Below are 17,799 nucleotides of genomic sequence, written 5' to 3'. Positions count from 1 at the left end.
CTATTACCCACCTGTCACTGCCTGAGCATGGCGAATACTGTCGCTGTTTGTCAGCCTGTGCGAACATATGACTGTCACTGTTGTTGTTCCCCCCCCCCCCCCCATCCATTGCTCAGTGTTGGCACACAACAATGACATAATCCATATTGGAGTTCGTGGTTTGATCCTGCCTGACCCAGTAACGCTGAGCTTGTCAGTGGTGCTAGGCTGGGCCATATACTGCCCATCCATTGCTCGCCACCTGGCACCACCTATGGGTTTGTGCCTGCTGCCGCTGTGTTGACAGCAGCACCTTGGCAACAGTTGTTGATAATTCTTCCGGGTTATATGGCTGTGGTCCATGGAATTCTTCTATTCCTAACGTTTCGTCCAATACTACGTTGGACATCTTCAGAGCTATGGCTGCTCCTGCTGAGTCCTGCAGACCTGCAGTCCTGCAGGACGAAACGTTAGGAATAGAAGAATTCCATGGACCACGGCCATATAACCCGGAAGAATTATCAACAACAGTACCATCCGGTCGTGAAAGCCTTCGTTGTATGACCTTGGCGAAAGTCGCTATTGCCCGACCACGTCCGAAACACGCCGCGCTTCTGAGGGGCTACAGCCAATGCCCGCACACTTCACTGGCTGTGGCCGCCTACAGCACAGGGGCCTTTGGCGGCATTTCGGATGTCACCACCGATGTAATTGTTACGGAATAAAGACTTATACGACCAGTTTTGTTTCTTTGACGGGTCACAACTTAACACCTGCGACCAAACCACAGGAGCCACGTCCTAAGAAGAAAACTATCATACTTCACGGCCAGCTTCACCTGCCACCATAGAGATCGTAAACATCGACAACTATTATAGAAAGGGAGAAAATCGACAGGTAGGGGAAGAAAATTATTACATACGACGTATTCATATAATGCGTAATGGCTCAGAACAAGTGAAACTACGTTAAAGGATGAGCCAGTTTCAAGACATTCTGACAAACATGGAAGACAATGTGTCTCTCTATGCGAAGTCTACTGGCAGAATAAGAGATATTAATCTGGAGACACTCTTTTAATTATTACTTTCATAACCAATTAATGAATCAGAGAAACCTCTGAGTGAGATCTGTTCTGCTGGCACGTCCGACAGAACGAAACCACTCGTGATAAGGCGGCTGCATTGCAGTGGGTGACAGGTTGGCAGTTTGAGACGGTCAGGGAACGTGTCCAGACGGCCAAAGTAGTTAAGGAAACATCTCATGAGAAACGGTAAATCCGGGTTCGAGTCTCGGTCGGACGCAAGTTTACAGCTTTCACTGCTGCATTACCACAATGTCCTGTTCGGTACCACAATGTCCTGTGTGGCTGGAGGTTGCGAACTCCCATCCATCCCTTCCCTTGGATTCTCCATTTACTATTACATGTAAATGACTGCGAGAGCACTCTAAGTATCTAACAGCTGTTTTAGTGCGGATGTGGATTCCCAGTGGATGAACAGAAATGAAGAGCATAATAAAAACATATCAACGACGTAAATTTTGCCTGAGTCTTAGCACTATGCATTATTACTTGGTTTGTTGTTTGGTTACAAATGCAGAGTCGAACTGACTTTTATCAAATTACTTTTGGCGGTTTACACAGCTGCAAGAGAGTTAAACTAATAATTTTACATCTTTGTTCTTCTAATATGAGTCGGTTTGTTTCAGCTCCAAATCATTAATACTTATCTCCTTTTACATGATCTGTAACATTGTGCACAAAGTTTCGTAAAACTGGAGACTTCTCTTTGTTTTCTTGCTCCTGTCCTAATTGCACCTAACACCTAGTCGTTTGTAAATCAAGGTTTTCTTCTGTAACTCTCTTTTTCTTTAGAGAATTTCTTGATCCCTTCATACCTAAGTTTCCCTAATCCTCAGGAAGAAGTTCTGACACTGCTTTCAGGTAGCTCCTCCAGCAAAATATGGCTTGCCAACGGACTGTTTCTAATCTAAATCCTGCACGAAAAGACTGTTTATAACGTCCCCTTATGAGTGGTACTTCGGCAATGAACTGCTCAATTTAGAACGTTGTGTCCAGATAGTAACAGGGTCGAGCTATGAACTTCTGCCTTTACGCCCAGCAACTGAACTCGCTGCATTGCTTATAATGAGAATTATTAAACCAAACAAGTAGCAATAAAACTGAATAATAATCATAATTGTTAAAAGCGTTATTCTGATGAATAAATTGATGCAGACGACAACAGAAGGTTTCACCTAAATGCACCGATTTATTTAGTCAGTCAAACATTGAAACTGTTAAGAATGGTAACCCTAAAATAAATTATTAAAACGTGAACAATTTTTCACATGCATTTAAGCTTGCATGTATGTGAGATTAGAATGGCAACAGAATCCCGAAATGCTATGTAGATATCACTGCTATGCGAAAAACGCAGTTCTATTCCGGTTAACTGAACACAACTTGTTGCCAGCTCATAAATACTTAAAGTTCACTTAAGGCAGCCGGCCGGGTTGGCTGAGCGGTTCTCGGCGCTACAGTCTGGAACCGCGCGACCGCTACGGTCGCAGGTTCGAATCCTGCCTCGGGTATGGATGTGTGTGATGTCCTTAGGTTAGTTAGGTTTAAGTAGTTCAAAGTTCTAGGGGACTGATGACCTCAGAAGCTATGTCCCATAGTGCTCAGAGCCATTTGAACCATTTTTGAACCACTTAAGGCAATCAACATATTAACACACATGCGAATTTACAAGCAGATTTTCGTACTACACCTAGCTTGAATTGGAAAAGTGAAATCTCAGTAAGTTAAAGTTCAACATTGCACATTATTTGACGTTCACAAAATGTTAACGTTCCACGCAGTTGGCACAGGCTGAGTACCACACCACTCGGAAATTTTATACGTGCAAACGAATATTAAAGTATTCATGTGTCTACGTGCAGCCAAGAAACCAACACTTTTGCGCATAAAAGGTCCCCAAGCCTACCCTGTACCAAACTTGACATACAAGTCCCCTATTCATTCGACAGAAAGTGTCTTCCAGTTCAACTTTCCCCCGAATCCTTCCTTGCTCCCAAACGCCATTCCACGAATAAGAATACGCCAACGCTTCTATGCTCGCACGAACAAGAACATTCGCTCCCCCACCAAAAGAGCATAATTTACTCAGAGTTTATAAAATGGACCATCATTTTCGTGATAGCGATTTTACAAATTAGGCACATGACTTAAATGAAAAATCATTTTTATCGGTTCTACAGAGATCAAACGAAATAGTCTGCATAGGAAAGTACAGACAAAACTAATTAATCACGGATATAGTGCATAAGCGCTTAAAACAAATAATAAAGAATGCACGTTAAAACATACACCGGAGAGTCAAAGAAAGAGATACACCTGCCCAATATCGTGTAAAGCCCTACCAGAACGCAGAAGTGCCGCATCACAGCGTGGTATGGACTCGACTAATGTCTGAAGTAGTGCTGGAGGGAACTGAGCGGAAGTGTTTAATCTCAGAAGAGAGTTCCTGTAACCATTCTGAAGCGAAGCAGTTCTGGACGTGTGGGGTGTCGCGTTGTACTGTTGGAATTGCGCAAGAACGCACAACGCACATGAATGGATGCAGGTGGTCAGACAGGATGCTTACATGTATGTCATCTGTCAGAGTCGTATCTAGTCGTATCTGGGGTCACATATCACTCCAACTGAGCACGCCTCACACCATTACAGAGCCGCCACTAGCTTGAACAATCGCCTGTTGACATGCAGGGTCCATGGATTCATGAGGTTGTCTCCATACCCGTACACATCTATCTGCTCGATACAATTTGAAACGAAACTCGTCCGATCAGGCAACATGTTTCCAGTCATCAACAGTCCAATGCCAGTGCTGACAGGTCCAGTTGAGGCGTAAAGCATTGTGTCATGCAGTCATCAAGGGTACACGAGTGGGCCTTCGGCTCCGAAAGGCCATATCGTTGATGTTTCGCACGATGACACTTGTTGATGGCGCAGCACTGAAATCAGCAGCACTTTGCGGAACGGTTGCAACTGTTGTCAAGTTGAACGATCCCCTTCAGTCTCGTCTTGCAGGACCATTTTCCGGCCGGACAGATGTCGGAGATTCGATGTTTTACCAGATTCCTGACGTTCATGGTTCACTCTTGAAGTCGTATCACGGGAAAATCCCCACTTCATTGCTACCTCGGAGATGCTGTGTCCCATCACTTGTGCACTATAACACCACGTTTAATCTCACTTAAATCTTGATAAGCTGCCATTGTAGCAGCAGTAACCGATATAACAGCTGCGGCAGACAAATGTTCTCTTATATAATGGTTGCCGACCGCAGCGGTATATTCTGCCTGTTTACATATCTCTGTATGTGAATAAGCATGCCTACTGTCTTACGAATAATTTTCCGTTTTTAAGTTACAAGGGTTTTTCTAACGTTGGCCTACTAACCTTTTAGTTACATAACTCAGAAACAGTTAATAAAGCGTGACTTGGGAATCGCTACACTACTTTCATTTGCTGTGTTAGTGTGGAGTATCAGATGGTGTACAAAAAAGATATAACAACATACGTACATCCATATTCTAAATTATAATGCCGTGTCGATGCAACCATTCTCATGTAAGAAGCACAATAACTCAAAAAAATTGTCTACAGATGCGTGGCTTTCAGGGATGATGTTTAGTCCTAAGTTATCGTCCAATACCTTGCTTATAAAGCATTTAGCAGTTTTTTAATTTTAAATGACTTTTACTATGATAATATAACTTCCCTGATTTAGTGATATTTGTAATAATATTCTCTCAATAGATCCACCTCAGTGCTTTGAGTATGCTGGTACGTATGGATCTGTGCTATGATGAAACACTAACTTATCACAGAATTAAAAAGTATTTGAATGTACCCGTCTTTCATACTGTAGCAGAAGCCACCATTGCATACATCTCGTATATTGGACCATGTTGCAGCTGGCTAGAAGCTCATCCTGTCCTGCAATTTCCTTAGCAAAAACCGTCGCTTAGCTGCTGGATACCATCCTTATTTTGACGAGCGTGGCTGACCGCAGAAGCCCCTTTCGTCGAATCACGCATCTGCTTATGTCGGCCAAGAAATCCAACGTTCCAAATTTCACGTACCAACTTTCACATACCAAATTTCACACATTGATCTGGCCGAATTCTTACCAACATGTTGGTAATCTAATAAAATTCTGATATCTTCATTGCACCTCTAGTCTTTATTTTTGTTATATACTATCTCTAGTATGGTACTAATCTCTCCCATGTCCTTCTTCATCTCATCTACCCATTTGTTCTACTGTCCCCATTAGATGTTCAGACACTTACAACATTCGTTTTCGCATTTTGACTTTAGTCTTTCTGGTACTTTTAGAAGCCTTTTTCTTTCTCTGGTTCTCTGTGGTGCTAAATTTTCCCTCTCGATTCTACTATAACACCCTATACAACTTTTATTATTAAGATGTCATTTATTTGTAATACAGGATTCGGATATAATTTTTTTAAAACTGTCTCTGGTCATTTGTTTCCTTGTACAGTTTCAATACGTTTCAAGTGACGCTGGGGACCATCAAACTGTACTCCTTCGACTGGGAGGACAACTTGGAGCGCGTTTACAGCCGCGAGGGTGTAGTCCACCCTTCCTACACGAGCGTGTCTCTCAAACATGACGTGGCTGTTGTCCTCCTGAAACCCGAAGTAGCCCTAAGCTGTAAGTTTACATTCGACGTAAGATATGATTCTTCTGTTTCTTTGGTTTTATTTATTTATTTGTATATTTCAACTGGTCATATCAGTCACATCGGACTAGGGTTTCGCACACAAGTATTTTTTCATCTTAGTTACCTAATAAATAATGATAGTTTTAATATGACAAACAGTAATCAAATGCTTTTAATACAAATGAAATGACTGGATTGCATGTAGGGACAATGTGAATAAAAACACTCACTAAAAACTAATAAAGTTAGTACTACCAGTACTGTTACTACTACTGTTGTTGCTGCTGCTGCTGCCTAGTAATGATAATATCACTCATGAACACTTTTAAATGTGTAGAAAAGTGACATTTTGTGATATAGCGTGTTCTGGGGGACAGAAATGTAGGTAGACTGCACATGCTAATAGCTCTAAATGAGGAAGCTATGGTTGGAAAGAACGATGTGATAATGTAACGAGTGCATACAAGGATAGAAGTACACGTTATTGTTGTATCAGATATCTGTTTTGATCAGACATGAGTGTTAAATTTGTGGAGTGTATGTTGGCTGGTTACTGTGACGCCATTGTGTCACGTAGATGCTGGTTTGATATACACTATGGATTTTCCGACTGTGTTGTTGGTAACACGCTTAAGATGGAACTTGTTGCAGTTATTGGAGCTTATCCTCATGAAGTAATCATTATGCCTCTAGTTAGTTTGCTGTCCGATTGTGATTTTAGCTTATGTGAAGTGCTATTTCAGTCCCCTGAGTGGAAAAATAAGATCAGCTTATGACATATCTTTTGATAGAACCAAGAAGGTGAGCTCATGTACCTGACTGAATAGTCTTCAAGGGTCATAGAATTAATGATAACATCAACTGACACTGCTGGTTTCTATTTCATTTTAAATGTTTGTAGAATTATGGCAATAACTTTGAATGAACTCTACAAAACTATTTCGATAATTAGATAGCTCGATTTTATTGGCCCTCTTAACTCTGGTTTTATTTAGTTATGGGACAGACTTGGGAGAAATGGTCTCATAACATTACATCTTCATGCCGTTTCTTTAAATTTTTGCTGATGCAATTGTCCTCAAAACTTGTTAAAGCGTGAATGCAAGAAGGAAGTTAGATATGTGTGATTGAGATCATGTGCTTACTGGAGGCACTGTTTTGGCCATGGATTTCTCCAAGAGTACAGGTAAACATTTTATTCTGATCCTAACTAACTTCAGGCACTCACTCACTTAGTCCGACGGCGTCGTTACCAAACAATACAGGGTTGCTTAATGCACCACCTCACAACTTATTCAACCCTCTTTAAAACTCTCATTACGGTTCAGCCATTAAATTGGTTCACATTCAGACTAAATGAATTTATAAACAATGTACAGTGTATCAGTTATTGAACAATGTGATATAAAATCGTCATATGTTCTGAACGGCTTACGTTAGGACGTTCAAACTGTACGGTTAACCGCGGGGCGTGATGGGAGTTAATATGGTTTATGTTAGCTACGAAGCCAACTTTAATTTGGATGGGTTCGTCAATAAGCAAAATTCGCGCATTTGGGGGATTGAGAATCCGTATTTCGCCACCGGGAGGTCTCTTCACCCTCAACGGGTGGCTGTATGGTGTGCAATGTCCAGTCACGGAATAATCGGTGCGATATTCCATGGTGGCATGGTGACTATCAAACCGTACGTGAAGGTTTTGGAAGATGATTTCATCCCCATTATCGAAAGTGACCCTGACTTCGACAAAATGTGATTCATGCAAGATGGAGCTCGATCCCGTCGAAGCAGGAGAGTGTTTGATGTTCTGGAGGAGCACTTTGGGACCGCATTCTGGCTCTGGGTTAGCGAGAGGCCACTGGCATGAGCCTCTCCTGGCCGCCATAGTCTCTTGATCCGAACTCATGCGACTCCTTTTTGTGGGGCTGTATTAAAGATAAGGTGTACAGCAATAACCTCAAAACCATTGATGAACTGGAAACAGCCATTCAGGAGGTCATCGACAGCAAAAATAGCTCTAAGCACTATGGGACTTAACATCTGAGATCATCAGTCCCCTAGACTTAGAACTATGTAAACCTAACTAACCTAAGGACATCACACACATCCATGCCCGAGGCAGGATTCGAACCTGCGACCGTAGCAACCGCGTGGTTCCGGACTGAAGCTCCTAGAACAGCTCGGTCACCGGTCGGCTCATCGACAGCATCGATGTTCCGACATTTCAGCGGGTCATGTAGAATTTCACTATTCGTCTGCACCACATCATCGTCAATGATGGTAGGCATATCGAACATATCATAACCTAAACCCTAATACCTGTAGTGACGTTTGCATCTTGCATAAAGTGTGTGCACACCGTAGTTTGTAACTAATTTACGTTTTTTCCCAATATTTCATTGACTGTCACTCTGTAGTATTTATTTTTATTTATTGCGAAAGCTCTCTCTAAGATTACAAATGTTAGAAATGTAGGTTTGCCTTTTCTTAATCTATCTTCTAAGATAAGTCGTAGGGTCAGAATTGCCTCACGTCTTCCAACATTTCTACGGAATCCCAGCTGATCTTCCCCAAGGTTGGCTTCGACCAGTTTTTCCATTCGTCTGTAAAGAATCATGTTATTATTTTGCAGCCGTGACTTATTAAACTGATAGCTCGGTAATTTTCACATCTGTCAACACCTGCTTTCTTTGGGATTGGAATTATTATATTCTTCTTGAACTCTCATAAATTTTGTTCACCAGATGGTAGAATTTTGTCAGGGCTGGCTCTCCCAAGACTGTCAGTAGTTTTAATGGAACGTTGTATACTCCCAGGACCTTGTTTCGACTTAGGTCTTTCAACGCTCTGTCAAATTCTTCACGAAGTATGTTATCTCCCATTTCATCTTCATCTACATCTTCTTCCATTTTCATAATATTGCCCTCAAGTACATCACCCTTGTGTAGATAGGCTTCTATATACTCCTTCCATCTTTCTGCTTTCCCTTCTATGTTTAGAACTGCTTTTCCATCTCAGCCCTTCATATTCATACAAGTAGTTCTCTTTTCTCCAATGGTTTCTTTAATTTTCCTGTAGGCAGCATCTATCTTACCCCTAGTGAGATAAGCCTCTCCATACTTACATTTGTCGTCTAGCCATCCCTGCGTAGCCATTTTCCACCTGCTGGCGATCTCATTTTTGAGACGGTTGTATTCCTTTTTGCCAGCTTCATTACCTGAATTTTTTTATTTCCTCCTTTCATCAATTGAATTCCATATCTCTTCTGTTACCCAAGGATTTTTAATAGCTCTTGTCTTGTTACCTACTTTATCCCGTGCACCCTTCACTATTTCATCTCTCAAAGCTACCCATTTTCTTCTACTGTATTTCTTTCTCCCATTCTTGTCAATCGTTCCCTGATGGTCTCTCTGAAACTCTTTACAACCTGTGGTTCTTTCAGTTTGCAGTTTCTTCAAGTTGAAACTACAATTCGTAACCAATAGATTGTGGACAGAGTCCACATCTACCCCTGGAAATGTCTTACAATTTAAAACCTGTTTCCTAAGTTTCTGTCTTACCATTATATAATCTGTATGAAACTTTCCAGTGTGTCCAGGCCTCTTCCATGTATACAACCTTCTTTCATGATTCGTAAACCAGGTGTTAGCTATGATTAAGTTATTCTCTGTGCAAAATACCACCAGGCGGCTTCTTCTTTCATTTCTAATCCCCATTCCATATTCACCTACTGCTTTTCGTTTTCTTACTTGTCCTACTATTGAATTAGAGTCCCCCATGACTATTAAAGTTTCGTCTCCCTTCACTATCTGAATAATTTCTTTTGTCTCATTATACAGTTCTTCAATCTCTTCGTCATCTGTGGAGCTAGTTGGGATATAAACTTGTACTACTGTGGTAGGCGTGGGCTTCGTGTCTATCTTGGCTACAAAAATGCGTTCACTATGTCGTTCGTAACAGTTTACCCAAGTTCCTATTTCTTATTCATTATTAAACTTACTCCTGCATTACTCCTACTTGATCTTGCATTTATAACCCTGTATTCACCTGACCAGGAATCTTTTTCCTCCTGCTAGCGAACTTCGCTAGTTCCCAATATATCTAATTTTAACCTATCCATTTCCCTTTTTAAATTTTCTAACCTGCCTGCCCTGTTAAGGGATCTGATTTTCCACACTCCAATACGTAGAACTTCAGTTTTGTTTCTCCAGGTAACGACGTCCTCCAGAGTAGTCCCCACCCAGATCCGAATGGGGAACTATTTTGTCTCCGGAATATTTTACTCAAGAGACGCCATCATCATTTAACCATACAGTAAATTTGCATGTCCTCGGGAAAAATTACGGCTGTAGTCTTCCCTTGCTTTCAACTGTTCGCAGAACGGAAACACCGTTTTGGTTAATGTTAAAAGGCCAGATCACTCAATCATCCAGACTGCTTCCCCTGCAACGACTGAAAAGGTTGCTGCCCTTCTTCAGGAACCACACATTTGTCTGGCCTCTCAACAGTTACCCCACTGTTGTGGTTGCTATCTGTATCGCTGAGGCACGCAATCCCCCCCCCCCCTCCCACCGCTCCCCCACACCAACAGTAAGGTACATGGTTCATGGGGAGAGGCGTTATATCCTTCAAATAGATAAAAATGGTTTTCTACACACTCTCTACAGTAGGCTATACTCTTCCTCAGCATTCGAGCTATCTCCATACCAAATTTATCAAAATCGGTTCAACAGTTTAGTCGTGAAAGCGTAACAAACGGTGTTACTTTCGTAATTATAACGTTAGTATGGATGTTAGTATCAATAATATTAGTATGGATGTGAAATTTGAGCAAACTCTCATGAAAACCGTGAAGAGTTCTGGTGAGATGGCTCGTGGACAAGGTGTACCGGACAGCTTCCTCACTCGCTAGACTATAGGGTTAGCTGCATTTTAAAACGCAACTGACGAAATTGAGAACTTCTGCAGGGGTGATTCGGCTACTATGGAAAAACACATTGACGTGACATCTTCCCGTGTCGCAAGGGACAACTGTGACGTTAATATGCTAACACAGCCGTTTTCCAGTCACAATCCTTTTCCAACTGTTAAATATTTAATGTCAATAAGTAATGGAGCGAGTGAAGGTGAAGACTTCAACTGGAATAGATAGAATTGTGAACAGCAATTTTGAGAACATGCGTTTCTGACGTAAATATGCAGTGGCTTCTCTGTCGGTAATTTCTACCCATATATAAATGAAAAAAGGAAAAATAGCTCTGAATCTTTTCATGCTTTACAACAGGATGATCGTCTCTAAGCAGCCTGATGATCTGAAGAACTACATCAAGCTCAAACTTTCTCAAGTTCCACCATAATTTTTTTCTGAGGAAGGCATTCGCAAAGGGAGAAAGTCCAGATTTTACGCTCCCTTGATATCCTAACCAAGTGACATAGAAGTGGGTAAGAGCAAAGAATGTATTTCTGCCATTTCAAAAAGATTTGTGGCTTACTCACAGCGACATAATGGTCAAAATTTGTAGTTGACTTCGGTGGGTATCCCGCAAAAGAAAATTAAAGGAGCAAAAAACACCAGAAGAGCTGTTCGCTTCTGGTTAAAATATTGTGCGGCAGTTCTCGTTGATGTTTCGGCAGATGCCAATGGATAAATTGTTATCAAATGAAGAAAAAAAATCCTGCTTTATTTCATTGCTCCAGAAGGAACTTCAGCGAACGCAAATGATAACCAAGCAGGTAATAAAGGACACAGATGTGTTGATTGTGAAAACTACCATTTCATTTTCTTCTGAACACGATTCTGTTCTGTATGCTGGGAGAAACATTCATCTTTCGGGTTTGATGATGGCTTTAGTGCCAGACAATGTGGTTTTGCAAATCGATAAGGGGTAACATAGCAGATGCACTGTACACCAAAACGTTCTTCAGATATAAAGATGTTATTGACAACATTCTATTTCTCCTTGCAATAAGTGGTTGAGATATCACCTGTACTCTGTTTCGACAGAGGAAACATAAATTTTGCTCTACACTTGGGAGAGATGTTTCCCACAGTTAAAGTTATTCTGTTTTCGAAAGATCTAGCTGCACAAAAACGGAAGATTGTGGAAACAACTGAAAATTTTCTTGTGGAACTTTATGGAGGTGTCCTGAAAACTTCTATAGACGATCTGCGATTTCTTCGCTTTTCTAAAGCTGCTACGAACATCTAATCCAATTTAACACGCCTACCTCCAGCCTCGAGATGAGTGGGTGTTGTTATGTCGTCTTCATCATCATAATTCATCCCCATTACGGTCGGAGGATGGCAACGGCAAACCACCTCCGCTAGGACCTTGGCTACTCAGTGGTGCAGGTCTCCCACATCGTCCCCTACGCTCCTCGGAGTATGGGACCTTATCATCATTACATCCAGCTAAGGATGAAGTTCATTATCAAACATACAGAACTTATCTGCAAGTTCAGCCAGTGATGAGTTTATGGAAAAAAACGTCCTGAAGTGGGGCCGGAATAAGGATATTGGCGGTGTGACTACAGCGCCAATGAATAAAAGACAAGCTCTACAGGCATTGCTTAACACGATTTCATGCCAATGCAAAAAATTTGTGGCAGCAAATGCTGCTGTAAAAAAGCAGGACTTCGATTATCCATTGTATATGTTCACTGTTGTTCGAATTACACGGAAATTTATCAGACGTTGGATTCAACATCGAAGAAGACGAGTTGCGAGATCCACTGCCAATTGGTGGAAGTGATGAATGCATATGTCAACATATGAGCGAAAATAACAGAAACTTATGAAATTTTACAATTAATTTTACACTTTTACAGTAATTAATAGTTTTATAATTAATACAAAAATATGCACTATATAATTTTTTTGTAAATATATAATTAAAATAAAATTTAAGTTCTACTTTTTAATGGTATGTAAGTATACATAGATGTGTTGAAATTAGTGTTTTTACTTTTTCAGAGATACTTGTTCTCAAGAAATTAAATGACTCTCATGATCTACATTTATGTATTGCATAAGTAGCTGCTTAAAGCTGATATTACATTTAGGAGTACTATTTTTGACTGAGGAAGGCTTTTTCAGTTTCAAATCCACTTTCACTACAATTGTTAATGCAGTATTTCTCGGCATGTATCGGTAGTGATTAAAAATATTTTGTATGAATCTTGCGAAATTAAGTCATCTAGAACAATGGTTATTATACAATGTGCACCAGCTCTACAAAAGAGTTATTAAAGTGAATTACTAATTACCTAACTTTTTGTGATTTCTGAACATCTTTCCAGATTTTCACAGCCTTGTGTCTTAGTAGCTGTTCCGAATTTTCTATCATGTTTTGTGTGAAACTTTAAAGTTTGCCGAAAACTTGTTGGGAGCAAATTACTGAGGCAAAAGTAAAAAAGTGCCATTTCTTACCGATTTTTTCGAGATTGCGATTAAGGCACAAGAAGGAGGTCTAAAACTTGGATTTTTCATGAGAAGAGTAATGCATACAACATGTATGATCATGAGAATTACTCTATCTTTTCCAGTCCAAAATGGTATCTCTACTTGGTTATATACAAGTGTATAACACACTCATGTCAATTTGACATATATAGGATGCTTCCTTCATGATGTTGGTATTTTAATGTTCACCACTGTATTTTTTTCCATTGTGCTGAGATGACAATAATTTGCATATCTGAGCAACTGATGACAGTTTGATGTTTGTTCACTTCTGTCTTTATGAAGTTGCATTTAAAATACCAGCAATGTACTGGGGTCATGAAAAAATCAATGAAGTCAATAGACCTAACTTACATTTCTTACATTCCTCTTCCTTAGGTTAAACATTAACTAAGTTATGCAGTTACTCACCACACCTTTAGAATTATAAACTTTGGAATTAAAAATGAAAGCTAATGGGTTTAGTGACAATGAGGTAACTGACTTTGGGTACAGTGTAGACTCCTTTCACAAACTACAGCAAGGTAGAAACAAGTTGTACACAGTGTTTTAAAGTGACATATGCACTTTCTGGCTATCGTCTTGTTATTATGCTTCAAATGAATATTTTTTATTATTATTACAGCGTACATCCAATTAGTGGACCTGCCTTCATATTCGATTGCTAATGAGACATTTGTAGATTATAAAGCCACTGCTTCTGGTTGGGGCAGAACAGCAGACAGTAAGTTAAGTTATATTTTCATATATTAAAACACCTCACAGTACTGTAAGTGGATACAAATGTAATTCCTTGTCTACAGAAATTCTGATAACGTGCATAAGATACATGGATATCAAGCAGCACCATCCTCCTGTATATTCGTCAGCTATAGTTCTCTTACATCCTAATCCTTGATTTTTTACAATGGTACTTCAGAATGAATTAATAGTTACCAATTATCTGATCCCATGTGGTCCTTCAGACCACCTCTTATATCAGATAATAGCGTTGAACATACAAGAATTTTTAGATTACAATTTACTTAAATGAGTAAATTAGCTATAATATTAGAAATGGTATTGGCAAAGATTGTAACAGAAGAGAAAGATATGTTGAATCAGTATTTTAATATATTTGATGCTATTTTTAATGACACTATTGATTGAAAATTTACAGAAAATGATCTGTACACTTACTACTTATAAACAGTGATAATAATAATAATACTCCAACGAGAACTAATAAACCGAGAGATCAAATTTAACTGTCTCCTTACCTGGTCTGCTATGACATTAAATACAGCATCCAGGCAAAAAAGAGGTATGTCTGGTAAGGACACATCATAACAGTATAATAATGGAGGTCTGTATCTCAAGTAGCAGTATATTTTTTACATACAACCATAGTAAAAGAAGAACTTCAAGATGGCTCGAAATTAGCCAAGAATCATCCTTCTCACAAGTTTAGAATCGATGGAGATTTGAATACACATTGTAGCACATTAATAGTCCCAAGCAATGCACAGATTTTTGTCACATACCCTACAAAGAAAAGAATGGCTTATGGTAACAAAATTATGAATTGAAATTAATAATGTGCCTCTCTGAACATAATGAGACCACTGGTATAGAACTTTTAAGTGTTACAGGATTTAGGTTAGCATCTCACTTTTGTAGAGCAGAAATGGACAAAGGAGGTGTGGCCACATTAATCACAAACAGTCATAAATTTAAGAACATAGACATTCATAAATTTTGCCTAGAACAGCGTATGGAAGCATGTGCAACTGAAGTAGAATTTCACAAAAAATCCTTCATAATACTAAGTGTATATCGAGCACCTACAAGTAACTTTAACTTGTTCATGAACCATCTTGAAGCTGTAATTGCCCATTTAACAACCAAAAACGAAGAAATAGTGTTTCCTGGTGACTTCAACGTAGATTTCCTTAAAGACTATCCAAATAACATACCTGAGTTAGTAACACTATCATTCAACTTAATTCCCACTGTAAAGTTTCCAACTTGTGTAGCCAATTGCTCAAAAATAGCCATTGATAATATATTCATAGAAAAATCCAATGAAGAAAATTATATTACAAAACCAAACGTCAATGGCCTCTCAGACCATGACATACAGGTCTTTCTGATTTATGTTAATGCTGAACAGGATATAAAATCTGTTATATCTGAACTCAAGAGGGTAATCAATAAGCCAAAAATGGATTATTTTAGGACACTCCTCAGAGACATTGACTGGAGTGATGTTTACAGTGCGCGTGACATAAATGAAGAATATAATACTTTTGCTAATAAAGTGCTTACCTTATTTGAACACTGTTTTCCCCCAAAACTAACCCATGTTAGAGCAAGGTCTACAAAGAAGCCATAGGTTACTCAAGGCATTGGGGTATCTGGTAAAACAAAAAGAAAACTGTATCTGTCAATCTGAAACAGTTCTGATGATGTTATAGCACATTACAAGTAATACTGCAAAATATTAAAGACTGTAACACAGACATCAAAGCAAATATAATACAAGGAAAAGATAGTCATACCAGGTAACAAAATAAAGACAATATGAGATGTACTGAAGGAGGAGACCGGTAGAACCAGACATTAAGAGGGGCAAACAGAATTAAGAGTAAATGATATGTTGGTGACAGATGCGTATAGTGTTGCACAACTTTCTAACAAACATTTTATAACTGTTACTGAAAAGATGGGATAGCCAGGTTCTGTAGTTGCTGGCATGGGATACCTCAGACCAGAGATTTCTAGTAACTTTCATAATATGGATTTGAACCTCACTATCCCAGCAGAAGTAATGTCAATCATAATAAAATATTTAAAATCAAAAACATCTAGTGGGTATGATGAAATGTCAACGAAGTTGATTAAAGAATGTGATTCGGATTTAAGTAACATATTAAGCTATCTGTGTAACCAGTTGTTTATCAGTGGAATATTTCCTCAATGGTTGAAATATGCCAAAGTTAAGCCACTGTTTGAGAATAGAGATAAAGAAATAGCATCAAATTTCCACCCAATTTCACTTTTGCCAGCCTTCTCAAAAATTTTTGAAAAGGTAATACATAATCGGCTATATATCCACCTTATCACAAATAACATACTGTCAAAGTCGCAGTTTGAATTTCTAAAGAGATCTGATATTCAGAATACTATCTACACTTACTGTGAAAGTGTACTTAATTCAATAGACAAAAAATTGCAGGCAGCTGGTGTCATAGGCATTTGACTTTGTAAATCACAATATCCTTTTAAGTAAATTAGAATATTATGGTGTAACAGGAAATGCTGTAATATGGTTCAAATCTTATATCTCTGGTAGGAAACAAAGGATGTTATTAGGAAAGAGACATGTATCAAGCTATCAGGCGTCATCCAACTGGGAACTAATTACATGTGGGGTCCCACAAGATTCCATCTTATGACCCTTACTTTTTCTTGTACATATATCAATCATCTCTCATCAGTAACATTACCAGATGCCAAGTTTGTTTTGTTTGCTGGTGATACAAACATTGTAATAAATGCAAATCAAGTGTAGTCATAGAACGATCGGCTACTAAAGTATCTGTGGACATTAATCACTGTTTCCTAGCCAATTCTTTGTCACTAAACTTTGAAAAAACACAATACATGCAGTTCAGAACTTGTAAGAAGTGTCCCATGAGTATACATCTAACATACAACGACAAACAGATATAAGAAGTGAACAGTATTAAATTCTTGGGATTACAGCTTGATAATAAATTCAACTGGGAGGAGCACAGCACAGAACTGCTGAAGCATATAAACAAATCTCTATTTGCAATGCGAATTGTGTCAGACATAGGGGATATAAAAATTAAAAAGCTGGCATACTATGCTTACTTTCATTCCATAATGTCATATGGGATTATTTTTTGGGGTAATTCATCAAGCCAAGCTAAAGTTTTCTGGGCACAAAAACGTGCAATAAGAGTTATATGTGGTCTGAACTCAAGAACACCCTGCAGAGGCCTGTTTAGGGAACTAGGGATACTAACTAATGCTTACCAATATATTTATTCCTGAATGATATTTGCCATTAAAAATGTATCACGTTTTCAAACCAACAGCTCAGTTCATGGAGTCAGTACTAGAAATGAGAATAATCTTCACAAGGATTTAAAGTCACTTACTGCTGTACAGAATGGTGTGCACTATTCCCGAACACACATTTTCAATAACTTGCCAGCAGCCATAAAAAGCTTAACAACCGATGAAATTCAGTTTAAGAGAAGCCTAAAGATTTATTTCTGGCCAACTCCTTCTACTCCATTGATGAATTTCTCAGTAGAACCATCTGACTTCATGTGTGTGTGTGTGTGTGTGTGTGTGTGTGTGTGTGTGTGTGTGTGTGTGTGTGTGTGTGTGTGTGTGTGTGTGTGTGTGTTTAGTGATGTGTTCATTGCAAATAAGTATTGTAGTAGTTCTGTTATTTGTTTATTACTTTATAAATTAAAAACAACATTTTTTACTTTTAAATTGAGTGCATTAATGCAATCATAGTAAAAGAGTGTTGTAAAATGATCTTTTCAAATAGTGTCCATTAAAAAGGGACATTACCTTATT

General features: G+C 39.0%; 1 protein-coding gene across 1 annotated transcript in view; it reads left to right on the top strand.

Annotated features, from left to right (window-relative positions):
• LOC124546025 (brachyurin-like) overlaps positions 1–17,799 on the top strand; it is a 184,638-nt gene that overhangs the window by 93,842 nt on the left and 72,997 nt on the right. Inside the window, exons 4-5 of the mRNA XM_047124999.1 lie at positions 5,553–5,725; positions 13,823–13,921. Coding sequence (XP_046980955.1) covers positions 5,553–5,725; positions 13,823–13,921 — 272 coding nt within the window. The remainder of the gene's footprint in view (positions 1–5,552; positions 5,726–13,822; positions 13,922–17,799) is intronic.

Source organism: Schistocerca americana, chromosome 8 (genome assembly GCF_021461395.2).
Source record: "Schistocerca americana isolate TAMUIC-IGC-003095 chromosome 8, iqSchAmer2.1, whole genome shotgun sequence".
Taxonomy (NCBI): Eukaryota; Metazoa; Arthropoda; class Insecta; order Orthoptera; family Acrididae; genus Schistocerca; species Schistocerca americana.
The sequence above is the reverse complement of the archived record's forward strand: the minus strand, read 5'-3'. Positions and strand labels throughout refer to the sequence as shown.